Source organism: Arachis ipaensis, chromosome B07 (assembly GCF_000816755.2).
Source record: "Arachis ipaensis cultivar K30076 chromosome B07, Araip1.1, whole genome shotgun sequence".
NCBI lineage: Eukaryota > Viridiplantae > Streptophyta > Magnoliopsida > Fabales > Fabaceae > Arachis > Arachis ipaensis.
In genome coordinates, this window is record NC_029791.2 from 96,006,283 (window position 1) to 96,029,807 (window position 23,525).

The 23,525-nt window shown below is 32.3% G+C and overlaps 1 protein-coding gene across 1 annotated transcript; it reads left to right on the forward strand.

The window, feature by feature from the left end:
* On the forward strand, positions 20,904-21,656 carry LOC107607459. Its single transcript, XM_016309413.1, has 2 exons — positions 20,904-21,191; positions 21,288-21,656. The coding sequence occupies exons 1-2, from the start codon at positions 20,904-20,906 to the stop codon at positions 21,654-21,656; spliced, it is 657 nt and encodes a 218-aa protein (XP_016164899.1).

The following is a 23,525-nucleotide window of genomic DNA, read 5'->3' on the forward strand; positions in this document are numbered from 1 at the left end:
CTGCTTCTACTATGCCTGGTTACAGTCGTAATGCGTGCTCTGAATCTTTTTCGCCTTTCCTATTGCTTTAATGTGCTTTAGGGCTTCTGCATGTTATTTCTCGTTTGTGCTTTTGATGATAATGCGTTTGATTCTGGAAAAAAGGCTGGTGTCTTTGATGATTTCTTGTTTGGTACGCTCGGTGTTGGTGCTTGCTTTTTGCTTGATTTCGAAAAAAGTTTGCGCCTTTCCGTTTGGCCATTTTTGCTACCCTGTAGAAATAGTGCTTTCTTCTGATAAATTGTATGAGGGTGATCTTTTTTGCATTTTTTGCTTTCTTTTGTTTTCTTTCTAAGAGATGCTGGGGTACGAGCTGTAGATTTTTCCTGGAAACTTTGCCTGATTATTGCCTTCAAAGGATGCCCCAAGATTTTGGTTTGAGTCTTGGGGTTTTCCTTTTCTGTGTGATCTCCTGCATCGTATTGAGTTGTTTTCTCCCTTGTCCGAGATGTTTTTAGTAATCCCCTCTTCTTTTCTTACTTGTAGGATTTAGTTGGCCTCATGTCTTCTCGAAATAACATTGTAGAGATGTCTTCCAGAGTTCCCGAGGGGATGTCCGATTGGCTGAAGACCGGATCGCTTGACTGGAGCAATGGGGGGAGGTACCTGCAAAGACACTCCGACCCTTAAGTCAGAATGGATCTGAGAGGTGTTAGGCGTGTGGAATGAATCATACCTGGAGGGACCTGGGTCCTCTATTTATAGGTGATGGGAGTCGTGTTATCTTATCTTGTTTGGCTAAGATAAGGGAGGTGTTTGAATTCGAAAGTCGGTTAGGAGCTCTAGAGGGCCGGTTTCGAGCCTTCCGGAAGAGGGAGATGGGTCGGACCCGAGAAACCGAGTTCGAGTTTAGCCTTGGGCCCGGGATCTGTGGGCCGGATCCGTAACATGTATATAGAATACATGTTAATTACATTCTAATATTTAACATTCTTATAATAAAATTTCTTATATCAACTTAATAACTATTTCACAAGTGTATAATAATTGATTTTTTATTCAAAAAAAGAAAGATTGATAATCTTTATAAAAATAATAATTTTTATATTTATTTAAGTTGTTACTTTTTAATTTTAAGTTATTTGTTCATAAATTAAAATTTTTGAAAAAATTAATTTAAATTTATTAAACTATCTAAAGATCTTATTTATTTATTTAAATTTTGCTAAGAGAAATTTTATTCATAAATTAAGTAACAACTTTTGTCACATAAGATCTCTATTATATTTAATACACCTCAATTATAGTTAAGAAGGCACCTTTTTTAAAAATTTGTTTATTCTTTTTATTTGAATGCTATGTTTAAAATTTTGAATATTTGTGTTTCTTAGAATTTATATTTTAAATATATTTATATATTTATTTTATCTGCAAATTTAATTTAAATTAAAATCAACCAAATTTAGAGAATTTTAGCTATGGTTAACTATAAAAGTATAAGTATGAGACATGTATAGCACAATTTAAAGTATATCAATTCCTTCGTTTACATATATTTAAAATCTAAAATTTTTCTATTTTTTTCAATGGCTGATACTCATAAAATTATAGAAATCAATTCTATAGTTGACAATATATGTGTACGTATACGAGTGATAAGGTTATGAACATTACCAAGCTACGAAAATTTTTTATTACTATACTCAATTCAGATGGTTTGCCTCGATAAAGATGTGAGTTTTTTACCAATTTCTTAAATAATATTAAATTTATATTATTCATATTTTAAATTTGTTTGTTTGTCCCGTTTAATTGTTCTTTAATTTTTGTTTATCAATTCTAAGTAGAAAAAATACACGCCTCAGTTAAGAAGGCTCTTGTGTCTCGATTCGTAAATTTGCTAAGAGACGGAATATCTTATCAAATAAGATATTTTGGTATTGGACTCAATATGGGTAACTTTAAGACTACACATCATGAGTATGTGATTAATTTAAACCAACGTACCGATGTGCACATATTTTTAGAATTGTCAAATGTCCCACGATATGGATTTAATTTTGTGAGTTTTGACATTCTCAATGCTCTTGGGTTCGATTACACATATTTGATTAATAAGTTTATTGTTTTAGAAATAGTATAATTCATTGATAAATTTATTTATTTTATTGATAATTTTTTGTTGTATTTTTTTCTTAACAAACCTATTCACAACAAACTTTTTTTTATTTTAATTCATAAATGGATTAAAAAAAAAAAAAGTTTATTGTGAATAGGTTTGTTGAGAAAAAAATACAACCGAAATTATCAATAAAATAAATAAATTTATCAATGAATTATACTTTTTCTAAAACAATAAACTTACCAATCAAATAGGTGTAATCGAACCCAGGAGCATTGAGAGTGTCAAAACTCACAAAATTAAATCTATATCGTGGGATATTTTGATGATTCTGAAAGTATGTGCATATCGGTACGTTGGTTTAAATTAACCATATACTCATGATGTGTAGTGTTAAAGTTACCCACATTAAGTCCAATACCAAAATATCTTATTTGATAAGATATTCCGTCTCTTAGCAAATTCACGAATCGAGATACAAGAGCCTTCTTAACTGAGGTATGTATTTTTTCTCCATATAATTGATAAACAAAAATCAAGGAACAATTAAATGGGGATAAATAAACAAATTTAAAATATGAATAATATAAATTTAATATTATTTAAGAAATTGATAGAAAACTGACATCTTCATCGAGTCAAACCATCTCAATTGAGTATGATAATGGAAAAATTTCGTAGCTTTGTAGTGTTCATAATCTTATCACTCGTACACATACATACATATTGTCGACTGTAGGATTGATTTCTGTAATTTTGTGAGTACCAGCCATTAGAAAAAGTAGAAAAATTTTAAATTTTGAATATAATTAAAGAAAGGGATTGATGTACTTTGAATTGTTGTGCTATATATACATGTCTCATAACTTATACTTTTATAGTTGACCATAGCTAGAATTCTCTAAATTTGATTGACTTTAATTTAAATTTAAATTAAATTTACAAATAAAATAAATATATAAATATCTTTAAAATATAAATTCTAAGAAACACAAATATTAAAAGTTTTAAACATAGCGTTCAAATAAAAAGAATCAACAAATTTTTAAAAAAGGTGCCTTCTTAACTATAATTGAGGCGTATTAAACATAGTAGAGATCTTATGCGACAAAAGTTGTTACTTAATTTATAAATAAAATTTATCTTAGCAAAATTAAAATAATTAAATAATATCTTTATTTAGAAATATAATTTTAAAAATTTCTAGTAACGATACCTAAGCAAATAAATTCCCAAACTCAACGTATAAGCGCCATGTCGGCATATGAGCTCCCCATTTATATTACTACTAGTGTTAAACCTGTGCTTAGTGTTAAACCCGTGCGATGCACGGGCTTACATTTTAATTTGACATAGTAAATCGAAAATAATATTTTATAGGTTTAATTACTCTGTTGATCCTTATAGTTTCGTAAAATTTTCAATTAGGTTTTTATATTTTTTTTCTTTTAATTGGTCCCTACACTACATTTTTTGAGTCATAAGAAAAGAGATCTAAAAAAATAAGAATATATATAACTGTAATAATAGCATGCCAATTTTACACTAAACTTTATATTATAAGGTTAATAAAAATTTATCGACAACTTAGTATTTTACTGACCTCATTAAAAAAATAATTGGCATATGATGTTGTGCTCCATGTTACACATTTATTTCAAGTCTGAAAGTATAATTAATAAATTAGTTATATCTACGACAAATATTTGTATAAAAGTGTAAATCATAACATGTTACTAAAATGAAAATACTATTTTCTTATCTAAATATTATTCGTTGAATACGACATTTGTTGTTGATGACTTTGGATTGCTGTCTTCATGTAGAAGTAAAATGTTCAGGCCATTGCGACTCTTAACTCTTGACAAAGCAACGTAAAGTTGTCTATTGGTGAACACTGATTTTGGCAAGTAAAGTCCTACATGCGATAATGATTTACCACATAGTGAAATACCTTGATTTTCAATGTTTTTCTCCTCATATATAGTATCACGTCAGCCAATAATGTCTAAGTAGCATTCCAAATACGATTTAGTTTGTTAACACTATTAGATATCAATAGCATTACAAATAATTTTCTCAATTGATGACCAGACCTCATTGATAGTTGTAATAAATTTTCTATCATCAAATAGTAGTCCCATAAAATAAAAAACATTTTGGAAGTTAGGATATGTAATCCCATTAATTGTTCTAAACTTCTAATAGACTCATATGTTGTGCAACTTTTTTGAATAAGTACAAAATTCTCATATAATAGATATCACATGTACTCAGTGGAATATAGTTTAATCTCCCGATAAAATACTCTCTCTTGCATGGTTATCATTCTCTTTCTTCTATATTATAAACAAATTGATTTGAAAACTCAGCATTAGCTAAAGTTTGACATGCGTCAAATTTTGTGTTAGACTCATTCCATGCTAAGAATATCGTACCTTTCCCTTTCTCTTAATCCATGATTTTCTCAAGCTTGTCATCGTCTTTAAAGATGATATTTTATTTTCCAGGTAAATAAAAGGCAATGTTCTGAAAACCGAACCGGACCGACCGGTTCAATTAGGTTAACCGAAAACCGGTCATCTAGCCGGTCCGGTCCACCAACATAACCATCCTGCAAAAAATTGGTTAAAAAACTGGCTAAACTGGTGGTTAACAGGCGAACCGGATCGGTTTCTGCAGGTACCGGTTTTCTCTCTTGATAATGAAACGGCGCCGTTTTGCTTTTAAAAAAAAAAAAAAAAAAAGTTAAGAACGCGTGATGAATTGATGAGCCAGCCACTTTAGCATACCCTAATCCCTAATCTGCTAATCCAGGAAGCCTGCCCCCAAGCCTAGCCTCCACCATCGCCTTGTGCCTCTATTGCCGTCGCGCCGTCCGTCGCACCGACCCATGTTCGCTCTCAGACTCACCAGTCACAGGCACGCTGTTTCTTCCTCGAGCGTCCATCGTCTTCCTCTTCCCCTGGAGCTGCTGCATGCCTGCATACGAAGAAGGAAGGACAACCGACCTGAATCGAAACCGACGCCGGAGCTAGGGCCACTCACCGTCGCGGGTCACTCATCGTCACGGGTCACTCACCGTCGCGGGTAAGTTCTGGGTTTCTAGCATTGTTTTCATTTTTTTATGGCCTTCTGTTCTTCAGACTTCAGTTCTTCTGTTTTTTTTTATTTTTTTATTTTGTTTTTTGTATGATTAATCAAATGTTGAATAAATTTGTTGTATGTTGAATTTGAGAATAAATTTGATGTATGTTGAATTTGAGAATTCTGTTCTGCTCTGTTCTTCAATTTTAAAGGATGAAATTTTTATTTTGTAACATTAATCTCTATTTCTAGACACCGAGATGTAGTAGTAGTGATTGCTTGTTGGGTTAAGTTTCTTGTTGCCATATGAAGTGTAACTCTTTCTTAAGAGGTTCAGAGCAGATTTGTCATTTGATGATAGATCTGCCTACTTTGTAACTCTACTTCTGGCCACTATTTACTGGCAAAGAATTCATTCAATGAAATGAAGGCTGAAATCAAATTTAAATGCAACTTCTTCAGAGACAATGTTATTAAGGGAAAAAAATTGAGGAGGTAGAATTTCTGTGTTGTAACCCTCTTGACAGAACTGAAGGTGAATCCAATGGTCAAGTTATGAATTCTTTTGTCTTTATTATTGTCTCGTTGTGTTCATAGTTGCTTTCCTTTTGCAAATTGGTCAGGTTAGGAAAAAGATTGTCTAAAGTGTAAAAATTGGTAGTGAAAAAGTAGAGGTTAATTACTATTAAATTTGTAACTTTTATTAACTTAAGAATTTCATCCTGTTATGTTCAATTTTTTATAATTTCATTCTATATTTAATTAAATCGGTTCAACCACGGTTGAACCATTGAACCATTGAATCAGTCACTTGATCGGTTCGATGATTGGTCTGGGTCTCCCAACCTTGATAAAAAGTAAATATTTTGTTTGCCAAAGTTCTCCACACAGCCTCCCGTGTATACAAATACCCATAATCATAAAATTATTTGATCTCATAATACATTTTTTAAGTATGCTTTATCTTTTATATTTTTAATATTAATATACCAATAATAACATTTTAAATAAAAAGATAGAAAAATATTTATTTACCGAAAATATTCCTGTTTAATTACCCCTTAGAGAACGTAGATCTCTTCGGGTATCTACGAATATTCTTTGAAAATTTTTTAAAAAATTAACACAAAAAGACATAATATAATAAATCATAAAATAATCAATTCAATATAATTCAACACAATTTATAACATATTCGTTAGGAAAAATAACATTTCAAAAGGAGAAAACATAAAAAAATAATCCAACATAATAACATAACATAATTTTTTAGGACGATATTGAGCGACGTAGTGACGGACTTGATGAGAGGTAGAGAAAGTGAGTTAGAGAGAGAGAGGATCAAGGCTGAGAATGAGTCTGGAAGAAAAAGAAAAAATTTCGAATTGGAGGCAGAAATTAGGGTTACTAAATTCAAGAAATGGATTTACGTATATATAAATTAGGATAAATTAATAATTTTATATTCGCGTATATTTAATAAGTTTCATGGGGCGGGTACTTATGTTCGTGCCCCTATTAGGAGTGGCAAACGGGAAAGTCCGCCCTGTCTCGCCAAAAGCCCGCCCCGCCTAGTAAGATGGTCCCGAATTTTCCCCCTGCCCACCTAATGGTAGGCTCGCGGGATCTCTTTTTTTTATAAGCCATTAAATATTAAACAATATATATAATTTCACAATAATTTCAATAAATTTATAATTTCTAAAAACATAAAAAAATTATAATTTTTAAATTCACGCACATTAACGTCTTTATAATTATAAATATGTAATAATATAATTATAAATCAATTTTTTTAAAACAAAATAATAAAACAAGCATTATCCAAAATTGTACTCTTTTAGGTATTTAGAAATCTGGAAAAAAAAAGTCTTGAAAAATCAAATAGTCACCTAACTTTCTTTGCGCTCAATTCTATGACCTCACTCCCAAAAATCCAGGAGAGTAAAATATTGCTTGATTTGCTTTTAAATGCAATAGAGAAGAGCATACAACTTCCATCTCGTCACCGTTATTCCACCTACCCAATTACTACTGTTGTCGTGTCTGTTCCGCCGCCGTGTGCGTTGCTATGCGTCATCTAATTTAATGAATTTAATTAGAATAAATAATAAATTATTTATTTTATTTTATTTTAGATTTCATAAATGAAAAAATCAATTCACTGATATAATGAATTACAATTAACGTAGTCTAATTAATTAAGTAATATAAATTATAATAAATTATATTAATATTTAAATATTCAATCAAATCAATTAGTTGATATAATTAAGTTATTATAATAAATTGTATTGAATGAGTTAAAATAATTAAATCGAGAAACACTCTCTGGAGCATGCTACGTCAGTTCCATCATTAAGTGCAAAAATTCAATTTTTATATAATAGAATAAATAAATAGAATAAATAAGTAAGTAAGTATTTGCACTATTAGACTTCTTGTTCTACATGATGACTTAAGATATTTGTTTTGTATGTTAAATAATATAAATAATATTTTGTATCTTATATTCATTAAATATTGATATTAAGAGGAGAAAATTATGTAATAAATTTTATAAATAGTAATTATAAAAAATAAATAATTATTTATTATATATAATAATTCATGGCATTATCATCGTCTGTTTAACGTAACAATTTAAATTTAGGTGAATTGTTCCAAAAAAATACTTTTTTCGAATAATTTATTGTTAATATCAGGTCAATTTTATAACATTCAATAATGACATAAATGATTATATTTGAACCACAAAATTAACCTAAAATAAAATATAGAAATTGTTAGAAGCATAAAAATAGAAAAAAATATCAAATTTAAATAATGTAAAAAAGAATCTAATATATAAAGATGTGAATTGTAAAAATAGAGGGATACATATATAAAGAAGAATAGCATGTATAAACGTTTTTTCACTATATCATAATTTGCTCCAGCTATACGATGAATTCAGTAGCAGTCGGCATCTCCAAAAGTTTGCATCGATGCACCTCGAACACATGACCTGATTTCTTAAGCCGCAAGTATGCCGAGCACATTGTCGTCCAATTCCATCAGCAACGGTAATGCCTAAATTGAGACATTTTCGAGTTATAAACAAACAATTAATGAAACACTATTTATCCATACCTTCTTATTTATCCATAAAAGAAATTTTACATAAAAAAAAAGAAGGAAAGAAGAGTTGAAATAGTAAGAGCGATAAAAACGATGATTATTATCATTTTGTTGGCCGTCTATATATAGAAGACCAGAAAATCATAATTATCTAACAAAATTAATTTGTATTTATTGCATTTAATTTGAATAAACAAGAAATTGTCATATTTTAGTTTAATATTTAATTCACATGATTTGAATTTGACTTAATACATATAATTTAATTTGATTTAATTATTAGTTAAAAATATCTTAATTGCTTATTTTATTTATAGATTTAAGTGTAGGTGTATCCGATAGATCTCCTTTCTGCAGGGTATTACATAATATATTAATAATAAATAATATAAAAATTACCATTAAAAATATCTTTACTAATGTTTTTAGAAATAAATATTAGTTAGAACTTACCAATAGGAGTGGATCAAGTATCTCTACACATCTCTTTCCCAAAACTTGTTTTGCCTCCTTGTTAAAGACTACGAAACATGCACAGTCAGAATCATCAATGACACCAAGCTTTATTCGGTACCTGCTTAAAAAAAAATAATATAAAAAAAGTTAAATATAGACTTATTCAATATCTAATTCAATGTGCATAGACTTTAATTTAAAAAAATAAATAAATAACCTTGGAGTTATGGATAAAAGGAGACGGCCATAACTTGAACATTTGAACGTTTTTGTAAAATCATATGTGGACCTGTTGCATTTACATTGGCCGTACCACTAGTCTAAAGTATCCATAATATGACTTATAGTAGCTAAGACAATACAAACAGCATTCCGAAAAAAAAAACTTAATGATTTAAATTCCCTGAATTTGGTGAGTTTTTAAATTTAAAAGATATACCTAAATAAATAAGATGAATAAACAAAAATAATCTATGTATAACAAATTTTCATTATTTTTTTCTCAACTTTTTTTAAAAAAGGAAATTACCATATCTAATTCTTTTAACTGCTCAATGGTTTTGCCTTGATAAATTTGTAAGAATGCAGCTTCATTTGGAATTCCGTCGATGTTATTCCTAAGTTCTTCAAATCTTACAAAACTAGATAAATAAAGCAAAAAAAAAACTATGTTAGATAACACACATAGTATGAAACTAAAGAATTAAAAAAAAATATATCCACCAATTTTTAAATTGGATGACATTTGTATCTTCAAGATTGAAGAATATCTTTGTGCCATACATAGAATTTTGTAAAATAATCTTTCCTGAAAAATTTAATTTAATACAAAATGAGTAAAAATTCACATAAAAAATGAGTAAAAGTTCACATATAAAAATATATTGTTAAAAAATTATAGATAAATATTATCGTTATATAACTTCACTCTAACATAAATAAATTATACTTTTTTAAAAATAATAAACTTACCAACTAAATAGGTGCAATCGTATAGCAGAGAGTGTCAAAACTCACAAACTTAAATCCATATCGTGGGATACTTGACGATTCTGGAGGTCTATGCACATCGGTACGTTGGTTTAAATTAACCACATACTCATGATGTGTAGTCTTGAAGTAACCCTTATTGAGTCCAACACCAAAATATATTATTTGGTAAGATATTCCTTCCTCCAGCAAATTCACGAATCGAGACACAAGAGCCTTTTTAACTGAGGCGTGTATTTTTTCTCCCTAGAATTGATAAACAAAAATCAAAGAACGATTAGATGGGAATAAATAAATAAATTTAAAATAAAATAGAAAAATATTAGTAGAAAATTCACGTCTTCATCAAGGCAAACCATCTCAATTGAGTATGACAATGGAGAATTTTCGTAACTTGGTAGTGTCCATAACCATATCACTCGTATACGTACACACAAATTATCGATTGTAGGATTGATGTTTGCAATTATGTGAATACCAGCCATTAGAATAAGTAGAGAGATTTTGGATATATATAAAGAAAAGGATTGATGTACTTTAAATTATGATGCTATACATATCTCATAACTTATACTTTTATAGTTGACTCATAACTAAATTTTTTTAAATTTGATTGACTTTAATTTAAATTTAAATTAAATTTACAAATAAAATAAATAAATATATTAACAATTTTTAAAATTTTAAATTAACGTAAATCTTTTTAAAACTCTAAATTTTTTTAAAAACACGTATGTAGCTGCAATTTAAAAAAAAAATCAACAAAATTTATATTTAAAAAATAATGTTAAAAAGAATTAACAAATTTTTAAAAAATAGTGTTAAAATTTAAAAAATAACAACTTAAATAAAATAATTTAAAATTTAAAAATAACAAACTAAGCAAATAATAATTTATAATTTATAAATATAATTCTAAAAATTTCTAATGACGACGCGTAAGCAAATAAACTCTCAGATTCAACGTATGAGCGCCACATCAACATATGAACTCCCTATTTGTATTACTATAAAGATAAAGATGTTATTATTGGTATGTTAGTATTAAAAATATAAACGATAAAGCATACTTAAAAAAAATGTATTATGAGATCAAATAATTTTATGATTATGGGTATTTGTCTACACGGGAGGCTGTGTGAAAAACTTTGGCTTATGATATTCATCGAAAATAGCCTTCAGTGATAAGATTAACCTTTTATTTACCTGGAAAGCAAAATATCATCTTTAAAGATGATGATAATCTTGAAAAAATCATGGATAAAGAGAAAGGGAAATGTACGATATTTTTAGCATGGATGGAGGCCAATAAAGAATTTGAAGCAGGTAAAACTTTAACGTATGCTGAGTTTCCAAATCAATTTGTTTATGATAGAGAAGAAAGGGAATGATATGCACGCAAGAGAGAGTATTCTATCGGGAGGTTAAATTATGTTCTACTGAGTACATGTGATATCTACTATATGAGAATTTTGTTAATTATTCAAAAAGATTGTACAACATATGAGTCTATTAGGACAGTTAATGAGATTATATATCCTAGCTTCCAAGATACTTTGTATTTTATGGGACTACTGTGTGACGATAGAAAATTCATTACAACTATTAATAAGGTCTGGTCATCAATTGAGAAAACTGTTTGTAACGCTATTGATATCTAATAGTGTTAACAAACCAAATCGTATTTGAAATGCAACTTAGACATTATTGGTTGATAGGATACTATATATGAAGAGAAAAATATTGAAAAACTAAGGTATTTCACTATGTAGTAAATCATTATCACATGTAGGACTTTACTTGCCAAAATTAGTGTTCACTAATGGGCAACTTTACGTTGCTTTGTCAAGAGTTAAGAGTCGAAATGGTCTGAACATTCTAATTCTCGATGAAGATAACAATCCAAACTCATCAACAACAAATGTCGTGTTCAACGAAGTTTTTAATAATATTTAGATAAGAAAATAGTATTTTTATTTTAGTAACATGTTATGATTTACACTTTTGTACAAATATTTGTCGTAGATATAACTAATTTATTAACTATACTTTCAGACTTGAAATAAAATGTGTAACATGAAGCACAACATCATATGCCAATAGCTTTTCTAATGTGGTTAGTAAAATACTAGGTTGTCGATAAATTTTCATTAGCCTTATAATATAAAGTTTAGTGTAAAATTGACATACTATTATTACAATTATATATGTTCTTATTTTTTTCAGGTCTCTTTTCTTATGACTTAAGAATATTATAGACTTCAAACTGTTTTATTTGTATTTTACTTTGAATAAAGATAAAACAACATATTAAGTACATTTATTATATAATGATGATGATAGTGTTATAATAAACTTAAGAAATTTATGATTATAGAATATTATTTTCGATTTATCATGTCAAATTAAAATGTAAGCCCGTGCATGCACGAGTTTAACACTAATATTGTTAATAATATTATTAGTGTTATGTAAATTTGTCTATAATATGTGGATTATGGCTAAAAGAAACATAAAGGGCCAAGGGCAAAAATTTTTGTGGGTCAAGAGGGTTGTTTAAGAGGAAATTATTATAAAGGATTCTTGGAAAGATTTAACTATTAAAAAAAAACTGTTAATACAAAAAATATTAAAAAAAGATTAATTTTTATAATATTTAGAGAGAATATCAATTTTTTTTAAAAAGATAAACATAATCTTAGGTATTCAAATTTCATTCTTATTATATTGTATACATTATGCAATCAATAAGCCTCTATCTATGTCGTTAAAGTTTTCTTTATAACTATTTATTCCTTCTTCTTTCAAGTCGTTTTATGATGATTAGTTGAACTTGAAAGAAATCAAGAGTAATAAAATGGGCATTACATAATGAGAAAAGAAACTCTGAAAATTAAAAATTGTGTTTGTGAAGTGATGGTGGTGATCATCTAATTCATGAGGCATTAGAGCAGAGAAGACGCCATTTAAGTTTGCTGACTAATGAGAATGTAGTTTTTTTCATGTGGTGTGAGTCTGAAAACTAAATTGAAGCATGTACCTCGTGTGTGGTGTGAACTAAAAATTTTAATCGGAATAAAAGGGCATGTGCTAATTGATCACAAATTAACTCTAATTAACATCAACTATCACAAAGAAACACATAGTAATCAAAGAACAAACACAATATCTTAAAATTCTAATCCACCCGCTAAGAAACTTTATACAACTCCATCATAATCATTCTATCATCAGTCAAGTACGATCAAAATAATTAATTCCAATAAAATCTTCATAGTTGCATAACCTAGAGTTTTGAGTAAAATAAAGAAAAAAGACAACAGCAGAGGTAGAACATCACCAAGTAGGATCAGTAGTAAAATAGCATCAGAGGTATTGCTTAGGGGAGAAAACGACTTCTGCAACAAGAGTTTCTGACGACTTAACGTAGCAACATCAATAATGGACACAGTGAAAGAAGAGCCTCGTAGTGGCAAAGACAGGATAGAGTCACCTAAGTGTGGCAAAGGCATCGATGCACAAGAAGATGAAGTTGACCGAGAGGAAGAAGAAGATGATGCTAAGAAAGAGGAAGAGGAAGCACAACAGTGATGAAGGATGATGGAAAAGAAAAAATAGAGAGCAAGGAATAGGGGTGGCAAAGCGGGTCGAGCCGCTCCAACCCGCCCCATAAACGGGGCGGACCGGCACACCCCGCCAATTAAAATGGGTTCAAAATGCTAGCCCGTTCCGTTTTATGGCGGATTGGCGGGTTGGCGGGTTAGCCCGCTTCTTTTTTTTTGAAAAATAAAATTTATTAAAATAATAATTAAAAAATAAAATACAAATAAAAAATAGTCAAATTATAATATAATTTTTTACTATTTTCTTTTTAATTTTTAACTTCAATAAAATTGTTCAAAATAATATTTGTCAATAGAATCATCTTTATTTTAAAAAATAAGTCACATAATTTGAACATATATACGAAATTATAAAATAAAATAAATAAAGTTAATAACTAAAAGAAAAATAAAAAATAAAAAATAAAAAAAGTGTTTAAAAATTCTATAATTATTAATTTTATAATAGTAATCACTCTTTTATTTAATAAAAAAATAAAAAATAAAAATCTTCGATTCGACAGACCGCCCCGCCCCGCCCCGCCAAAAACCCATCAATTTGGCGGTGCAGGTTTGGCGGATTTTTTAAATTTGGCGGACTCCAAATCCTAACCTGACCCGTCTTTTTTAGCGGGTTTAGCGGATCGGCCCGACGGACTCGACCCGTTTTGCCACCCCTAGCAAGGAATAAGGGCTAGGAAGAAAAAAAAAGGATAATTTTATCGTTTCGAGTCTTATTTTTTAGTCCTTTCTTATAAATATCACACAAGTAAATTCTTTTTAATAATTTTAACACAAAATAGTTCTTTTTAATAATTAAATATTCTTAATACTTCTTGAAAATAATTTTTCTGTTGTCTAAAGTTTGTTAACAGAATAACAGATATTAAAAAATGGCAAATAGTAGTAGTCTTATATAGTTTGCAAGTTTCCATTCCGGCATCATTAATAGGGTTTTTAATCCGCACAGATTAATTCATGTTAAATGAATTGAACCTTAGTGTATGTTTAGTTTAATGCTTCATCTAACATATGTTTTATTTCTTGTATATCTTTTTATTTGACTTTTTTTTCTTCTTTTTTATCAATGTTTAACATACTTTAAATATGAGTTACCATTCCACACAAATTGACAAACACACTAATCAATGGCCAAGCATACCATAATTAGAAAGATGGACGTTTGCATTCTATAGTTAGAAATTGATGCAATTATTGACTTTGCAAGACAAATACACCCTACTCAGTTAAGAAATTGACCTTTCCAAAAAGTTAAGTGCTTATGAATCTTGTCTATCACGTCTTGGAACGCTGCTCAAGAGGATCTAACATGGCCTAGTGGAATTCCCATATATTTACCTAAAGAATTCGTAAACGAAATAGATGAAATATTCATAAACATATACTTATGATGTCTGGATATATTGGAGGAATAAATAGCTCTAGATTTTTTAAAATTGACCTTCATTCCAAAGACTTTGTAAAAATTATTAAGAGCATGAAGAATAAGATGGACTTGAGAATTCTTCGCTTTGTAATAGAAAATGGGATCATCAGCAAACATCAAATAAGAGATAGTGGGGCCACCTTTTAACATAGCAACTAGTTTTCAAGCTATAGACTCCATAAGATGAGAAATATAACAACTCAAATGCTTCATACACAAGACAAAAAGATATGATGATATGGGATCTTTTGTTGAAAGTCCCTACTAGGCTGAATGCTCTTTGACCTATTATCATTTTATAAGATAGACAAAGAAGATGCTCAAACACACCCCATAATTAGCTTTAGTCATTTGAGGAGGAAAATCAAACTGATTAAGAGTGTGTTCAAGAAAATTCTAATTATCATATTTTTTTAGGTCAATCTTGAAAGCAAGAACTCCCTTCTTGGACTTGGTCTTCTTTATAAAGTGTAAAATCTCTTGAGCTACAATAATATTACTCGGAGTTCCTGTTCTAGGGGTGAAACCTCCTTAAAGAGGGGCAATGAAATCATGAAGGAAATGACGCAATCTGTTCACAATTACTTTAGTCACTAACTTATACAAGATATTGCAGAGGCTAATAGGTCTAAAGTCGTTCATGTAGTTTGGATTATCAATTTTTGGGATTAGAACCACTAAGGTCTCTAGTAAAGACGAGCATTAATCACCATCTCCAAACATCATCTCATATAATGCTCCAATTTTTTTTAAAGAGAAAAGCCAAGAAATCGTCAGCTTTGGAGTCTTTGAACGAATTCATCTCCATAAGAACCTTCCTTACCTGCCTCCTCCTTAGTAGGGGTGGCAATGGGTAGGGTAGGGTAGGGTTTGGAGTCAACCCTAACCCTACCCGCGGGTTGAAATTTTTATATAAACTCAACCCTACCCTACCCGCGGGTTGAGAATATCTCAACCCTAACCCTACCCGCTCTTAACCCGCGGGTACCCGACCCTACCCGCGGGTTATAAAAAAATGCAACGTTATTATATAACTTGATGACAATTTAAAATAGAACTGACTTTTATGTAAAAAAAAGTTTATTAAATTATCAATTAATGATCTTCTTTTAATGACTAAGGATATTTTGTATTTAGTGAGAAGTCTTTAGTTCAACATCTACTTAAAATATATTTTTATATAAGTATATAACATATACATATATAGGGTGCGGGTTGGTCGGGTAGGATTGAGGCTCAACCCGCACCCTACCCGACCCGCACGAAAACCCTACCCGCACCCTACCCTACCCGCTGCGGATCGGGTTGGCAACCCTACCCGACCGGGTGGGGTCGGGTTGGGTACCCGCGGGTAGGGTACATATTGCCACCCCTACTCCTTAGAAACTGCCTTAGTTAACCTATCACATGCCTCATGCGGTAGCTAAGGAAGAGCAATCTCACCCATAACATCTAGACTTACCTCCTCATTGGTACAGAATAAATCTTTGAAAAATCTTACAGTATCTTTTTTTTCATATCTTTCTAATAAGTAATTCAACTACTATAATCCAAATGAACACATAAATTTTGTTATGATTCTTACATATCACAGTCTGTATATAAAAGAACCTAGGATTTTTGTTACCAAAGTAGACCCATTACTCCTTAGGTTTCTAGAACGAGAAGATCACTTCTTGTAGTGAAAGATTCAAATAATCTTCTTAAAACTTAGCTTCCAACTATCTAAAGTAAATAGAATTTACTCGTTTTATTTTCATCTAAAGGTATGCAATTTTCTTTTGGAATTCTCTCTTTCTTCTACAATTTTCTCTTTCTTCTTTTATCTTTGCAAGACATCTGATATGATTAGGTTAGCCATTTATCAAATCTTTTTGAACCACACTAATAAAAGAAGGATGATGAAGAGGCTGATTGAAACTTAAAATGTTTATTTTTCACAAATCTATCCACTCTTTACAATTCAAAAGAATTGGACAATGATCAAACTACATTCTAGCCAAGTTCTCTACATAAGCCTTAGAAAAAATATGACACCATGACCCAGTGGCTAAAACTCTATCCAGCCTCTTGGCCATATTTTTGTTCCCTTGCAACTATTGGTACTAAGTAAAGAAGAGTCTCTTGGCTCCTAAATTCATGAGACCATAATCCCCAATCATCTTAGCAAATCTCTCTCTTCTATGAACAAAATTACCTCATTTGACCTTTGAGCAATGAAGAACTTCATTGAAATAACCAACAACTAACCAGGACTTATTATAAGAGAAGAGAATTCCAAGCTTCCTCTTGCCAGATAGGCACCAGACTAACATACACCACTGCACATGCCCAAGAAACCCCACCAAGGGTCAATTTCACACTAACTGTAAGAATTGGAATAATTAATCGATTAATTAACATAAAATAATAATAAAATTAAGACTTATAAATTTTAAAATTTGGATGTGAGATTTGAATTCAGTAGAATTTTTCGAGTTGGAAAATGTAATTTTCTGCGAAAAATTATGTAAAAATGCGTACCGATAGTGCTGGCTTAAGTTTGTCTAGTACTGTGTGAGAGTAATAAAAATGGTAGAAAAACTTAGAAAAATAATTAAAGTTAAAAACCGGGCGCAAATTCTAAAGGTTTGGCCCAAAATTAGACCAAACAGACAAAAAATACTAACGGATTAGACCGAGCCCAAGTTGGGCCAAGTCCAACATATATAAACCCATTGATGAGCCAAATCAGCTCATTCATCACCAAAGAGAAGGAAGCAAAGCTGAAGTGAGGAAGAGAGCAAGGGTTACACCAAAATACTATTCATTTGATCATATTTCGAGCTACGGTGCTCCGATTCGCGTCCCGTTTGCGGCCACGCGAAGTTCTTGCTGAGTCCATCACTTCTAGCTAGGTATTGTGGTAAGCTTTTCAAAAATCCTTACCTAGTTTTCAGCACTTAAGAATTTCAAAAATTTGGCTATAGTTGTTGAGTGATTTTTGTGATTTTGGGTGTTTAGGTACACTCTAGCACTTGATTTCTATTGGATTTTGTCCTTATCAATGTTGGTAAGGTAAGCTTGTTCTTAACTCTTCTGAAATTGTGTATTTAGGAACCCTAGGTATTAATTTTTATGAATTAATTGTGTATAACTTGATAATTGTGATATTGAGAGCAAGTGGAGTTGAGTTGGTGACTTGCTTGAGCTTGGTTATGATCAATTGGTGAATTTTGTGCATATTGGGAATCGGCCAAGGTATAGTTTCACTTTTCTCTATGTAATATGTAATGTTTCGTGAAACATAGGCTAGTGGACCATAGGATAGATTTGGATTGTTGATAATGTGTGATTATTATTGGTGATTATGATGAAATTGATGAATTATGATGGTGGGTGTTAATGCTTGATGCTAAATATTGATGATGATATTGGGTTTTGAATATTATAGTTTGTGTTGATATTGAATGGTGGTGAATGATGTTTATAAAGAGTTAAATTGTGTGAAAATTGTTAAGGTTGAGATGTTGATTTATGAATTATGGATTTTTGTTGAATTATGGTGGAAAGATTGAGTGAAATGGATGTTGAGTTAATTGAAGTGCAATGGAATGGTAAAGTGTAGTATGTGGTGGTGTTTTGTGATGAAATTGAGTAGGTTTTAGTTTGGTTTGGTTTTGGAATTTGGAAACTAGGGAACTTTGATGATTTTGTGCAAAGCTTGATTTTTGACAAACTTTGGCGAGACATAACTTGGCCTCGGGACCCCATTTTTGATGAAACTAGATTTTTATAAAATTTGGATCCGAGAAATTTAAGACGTTTAAAGAATGAATAGAAAATTTTTTAAAAATTTTTTCTGCAGCTTTAAAAATTTTCCAAGTCTACTAAGGCTCGCGCACGTGGGTAATGACTTCTGTCCAGCATTTCCGCGTATGTGGTGCATGGATGTGTACGCAGCTTGGTCCAATTTTACTTGGATGCATACGTAGACACTGTATGTATACGCAGACACCCAAATTTCAAGGCATGCGTACGCAGGACAGGGGTTTGCGTATGCGAGACCCATGTTTTGCTGAAAAATTATTTTCTTCACTTTTCAAGGATTCTCTAGTCTTCCAAACTTCTTTATCTATTGTTTAAGATTACTAACTAGTAATTGACACTTGAGACTAATGAGAAATAGTTAGATGGCTTAAATTAGATAAAGATAGTTAAATATTAGAAGATGGAGACTTAGACGTAGTATGAATTGTGGATGAATTAGTCTTAGTGAGTTAGTGGAGAGTTCTTTGATATTGAATAGAGGACACATGATGTGATGATGATCTTATTTTGAGATTGAGAACATTGAGGCATGAATGCCGAACATGATGAAACTCAGAATGAGCTGAGAGATTTTTACTATGAATCATTAAACTGTTTTTGAATAACATTGATGACCTGTAGGTATAAGGGCCGGGTTTGTCCCGCTTATGCTGAGTTGTAGGCGTAAGGCGTGAGATTCGTTCCTCTTATGCTGAGGTGCGAGGGTTGTGGTAGAAGTCCCGCTTACATACTTTTGGTCATAAGAGTGGCCAAGTACTATATCTCAGGAAAAGTGAGCCGGGCACTATATCCCAGGGGTTCCAATTTATAAACGTGACTAAAAGCGACATTCCCACGGGAATGTATCGGGTTGGAAGTTGAACCGACAATGTGATATCACAGCCAATATGACAGGCATTCATCATATGCATTTTCTATCTATTTGATTGCTTTGTCTACTTGTATCCTATGCCTAATTGTCTAACATGCTTAACTGCTTCTTGATTTACCTGCCATATATAGACATTACTTGTGTATTACTTGTATGCAACTACTTGTGTTTTCTATTGGGGTTGAGGATGTTCGATAGGCGGTGGCAAAAGGGTCGTGTGGAGGTTAGACTGGTGAAGGCTATGGGACAGCAGTGTTGGTTTAGTTATCAATTCCTTAAGTTAGATTACCCCTGTTTTATTATAGTTTTTCATTATGATTTTAAATTTATCATTGCTTTAAGTTTGGATCTTAAGTTTGACATGAAGTTCTAGGGTTGCCTTTGGCATCCTGGAACTTTATATATTACACATTGGGCATTGTTACTATACTGAGAATCTCCGGTTCTCATACCATATTCTGTTGTTATTTTTTAGATGCAGGACGTGACCCACCTCGATGAGTTGCGAAATGGTGACGAAGTGGAGGATCTTTTTCTCTCTTTTGTATTTTGGTTTAATTTGTCAAAGATATACTCTCACTTTTGTATTTTAGACTTAGTTGCCTTAGAGGCTTGCTATGAGAGATAAGTTGTATATGCTGTTTTAACTCAAAAACTCTGTATTGTCTGTTTGTAACTAGTCGGCCTAAATTCCGCGGGCTACGGCTAGAGTTCTTATGACTATCACACTTTTATATATGGGTATATATCTTGATTATTATTGTATTATTTCTTATGTTGTATCTTATTGTCTGTTTGTAACTAGTCGGCCTAAACTCCGCAGGCTACGGCTAGAGTTCTTATGACTATCACACTTTTATATATATGTATATATCTTGATTATTATTGTATTATTTCTTATGTTGTATCTTATTCCTTTATGCTTTTAGTTATCGTGTGAACGCTACGCGCTTTTCTATTTTCTGTTTTGAGCTGTAATTCTTCATCGGGCTCCTCGTATTATTATTCCTTTCGATTTATATATTATCGTGTAAGCCTTAGAAGTGTCATGGCACTTTGTTATTCTTTGCTTTACGGCATGAGATAAGGCTTAGGGTAATTAGGGTATTACATTTAGTGGTATCAGAGCAGTTCATCCTCGTGAGCCTGAGGGATGGACCAATTGTGCTTTATTGCATACTCTGTGTCATTTTCTTCCGTGCTATTTATGTTATCTGCTTGATATTTCATAGAATTCTTATTTGTAAGTGTCTTTTTGGGATAATTGAAGCACTAGGCTTGAGATATTGAGACTGATCACCTTGATATCGATTGTTTAGTACAGACAGAAATTGCTACTTGTGGACGAGGTTGTACGAGTACACGAGAGGCAATAAAGGTAATCAACCCGTTAATGAACATGCCGAGTTTATAGCGGTGATGACCAATCTAGCAAATACTATGGAAGCGAATGCTGCTACGACTATGCAAGCTGTGAAAAGGATGGATCAACTGGCTGGGAACGGAAATGGAAATGAGAATGGGAATGGAGAAGGAGATGGTAACAACTTGGGAGGTACTCCAATGACCTTGGCTTCATTTCTAAAGGTTCATCCATCAAATTTTAGAGGGTTAACCAACCCTACTGAAGTAGACAATTGGTTTCAGGCGATGGAGCATGCTCTGCAGGCTCAACATGTTCCGAACAATCAATTTGTGGAATTTACGGTGTACCAACTTCTAAGAGAGGCTCAACAATGGTGGCAAGGAGAATGATGATTACTATAACTTCAGAACACCGACATTCCTTGCAATGTGTTTCAGACGGCTTTCTATAAGAAATACTTTCCTGAATCAGTAAGAGAGGCTAGGGAGTTGGAGCTTATGCAGTTGAAGCAAGGCTCATTGTCCATGGCCGATTACACTAGTAGGTTTGAAGAAAACTGTAGGTTCTCTAGGGTATGTCAAGGTGCCTCTGAGTCCTATGAGAGTTGGAAGTGTATAAAATACCAAGGAGGTTTGAGGGAAAACATCATTACTACTATGGCTCCTTTGGAGATTCGGGTGTTTTTCGAGCTTGTGAACAAGGCAAGGGTCGTAGAGGATTTTGCAAAGAAGGTGGCACTAGCAAGAGACACTCGAGGAAGAAACAACAACCATGGGCGTGAAAAGTACTTTCAGCCTAAGGGTTAGAGCTTCAAGAGGGGCTGGACACGCACCTCAACACCTTCAAGGTCGAGAAAACTTTAGGAGGAACAACTATGATCAATACCACCAGGCACGAGGAGGAAGTGTTTGATTTGTTTGCGGATTGCCAGGTCATCTAGCAAGAGATTGCACTAGTAAGAAAAAGCCGAATGCGGGTCGGAACCAACACCAAGGTCGGATGTTTGCTGTGAACGCTAGTGATGCTACTAAGGCAAATCCGTTGATGAGAGGTAAATGTTTATTTGGTGACAACACATTGGTTGCATTGTATGATACTGGAGCTTCACATTCATTCATTGCATTTTATAAGGTTGAGGAACTAGGATTGAAAATGTCAGAATTAGCTATCGATTTGCATATGCATATCCCGTATCAGACGGTTGTGACTAGATCAGATTGTAGGCAAATATCTTTAAAATTGAGGATAGAGAATTTTTTTCATGATTTAATCTGTTTGCCAATGATTGGGTTGGAGGTGATTTTGGGGTTTGATTGGTTGTCAAATAACCGGGTATTGTTGGATTGCTTGAGCGATCGATTCAGTTTATGCCAGAAGGAGAAGGAGGAGCAGTGGTAGCTAAGGGTTATTACCTGAACTCTGTGTTGGTGAACTGTAGTGGGAAAAAGTGTTAGGGTTATATATTTTTAGTTGCGAATGCGTTAGGTGATGAACAGAAGTTGGATCAAATTCCAATTGTTAGGGAGTTCTCAAAAGTGTCTCCGAAAGATATACCCGAATTCTCACCTCAAAGGGAAATTGAATTTGCGATTGACTTAGTGCCAGGAGCTGGACCAGTATCAATTGCACCTTACAGGATGGCTTTGATAGAGCTAGCGAAACTTAAGACTCAGTTGGAAGAGCTTCTAAACAAGAGGTTGATTCGACCGAGTGTATCTCTATGGGGAGCACCAGTTCTGTTAGTAAAAAAGAAAGATGGAGGAATGTGACTTTGCGTGGATTATCGATAGTTGAACAAAGTGACTGTGAAGAATAAGTACCCGTTGCCTAGGATCGATGACTTAATGGATCAGTTGCAAGGAGTTAGGGTGGTCTCAAAAATTGATTTAAGATCCGGTTACCATCATATTAGGGTGAAGGAGGATGACATTTCGAAAACTGCGTTTAGGACGCGCTGTGGACACTACGAGTTTGCGCTGATATCCTTTAGGTTGACGAATGCACCTACTGTGTTCATGGATTACATGAACAGAGTATTTCATCCCTTTTTGGATAAATTCGTGGTGGTATTCATAGACGACATTCTAGTTTACTCCAAGATGGCAGAAGAACATGAAGAGCACCTGAGGATTGTGTTGCAAATCCTAAAAGAGCGTAAATTGTATGTGAAATTATCTAAGTGTGAGTTCTGGAAGGAATATGTGAAGTTCTTAGGCCACATATTGAGTAAGGGCGGAATAGCAGTGGATCCTTCGAAAGTGGAGGCAATGATGGAATGGGAGAGGTCGACTACGGTAATAGAGGTTAGGAGTTTCTTGGGATTGGCCGGATATTACCAAAGATTCATCAAGGGATTTTCTCAAATTGCATTACCAATGACTAGGTTAACCCAAAAGGAGGTGCCATTTGTGTGGACATCGGAATGTGAAGAGAGCTTTCAAGCTTTGAAGGAGAAATTAACTTCAGCACTTGTTTTGATTTTGCCAGAACCGCTTGAGCTGTTTAAAGTGTACTGTGATGCTTCGTTGAAGGGTTTGGGCTGCGTGTTGATGCAACACCGGAACGTGGTATCTTACGCATCGCGTCAACTGAGACCTCATGAGATGAATTACCCATCTCATGATTTGGAATTGGCAGTGATTGTATTTGCATTAAAGATTTGGAGGCACTACTTG

Coding starts and splice junctions, on each gene's coding strand:
- LOC107607459 (XM_016309413.1), top strand. CDS start 20,904: ATGACCAATCTAGCAAATACTATGGAAGCGAATGCTGCTACGACTATG. Junction 21,192..21,287: donor ATCAATTTGTGGAATTTACG/GTGTACCAACTT, acceptor AATGTGTTTCAG/ACGGCTTTCTATAAGAAATA.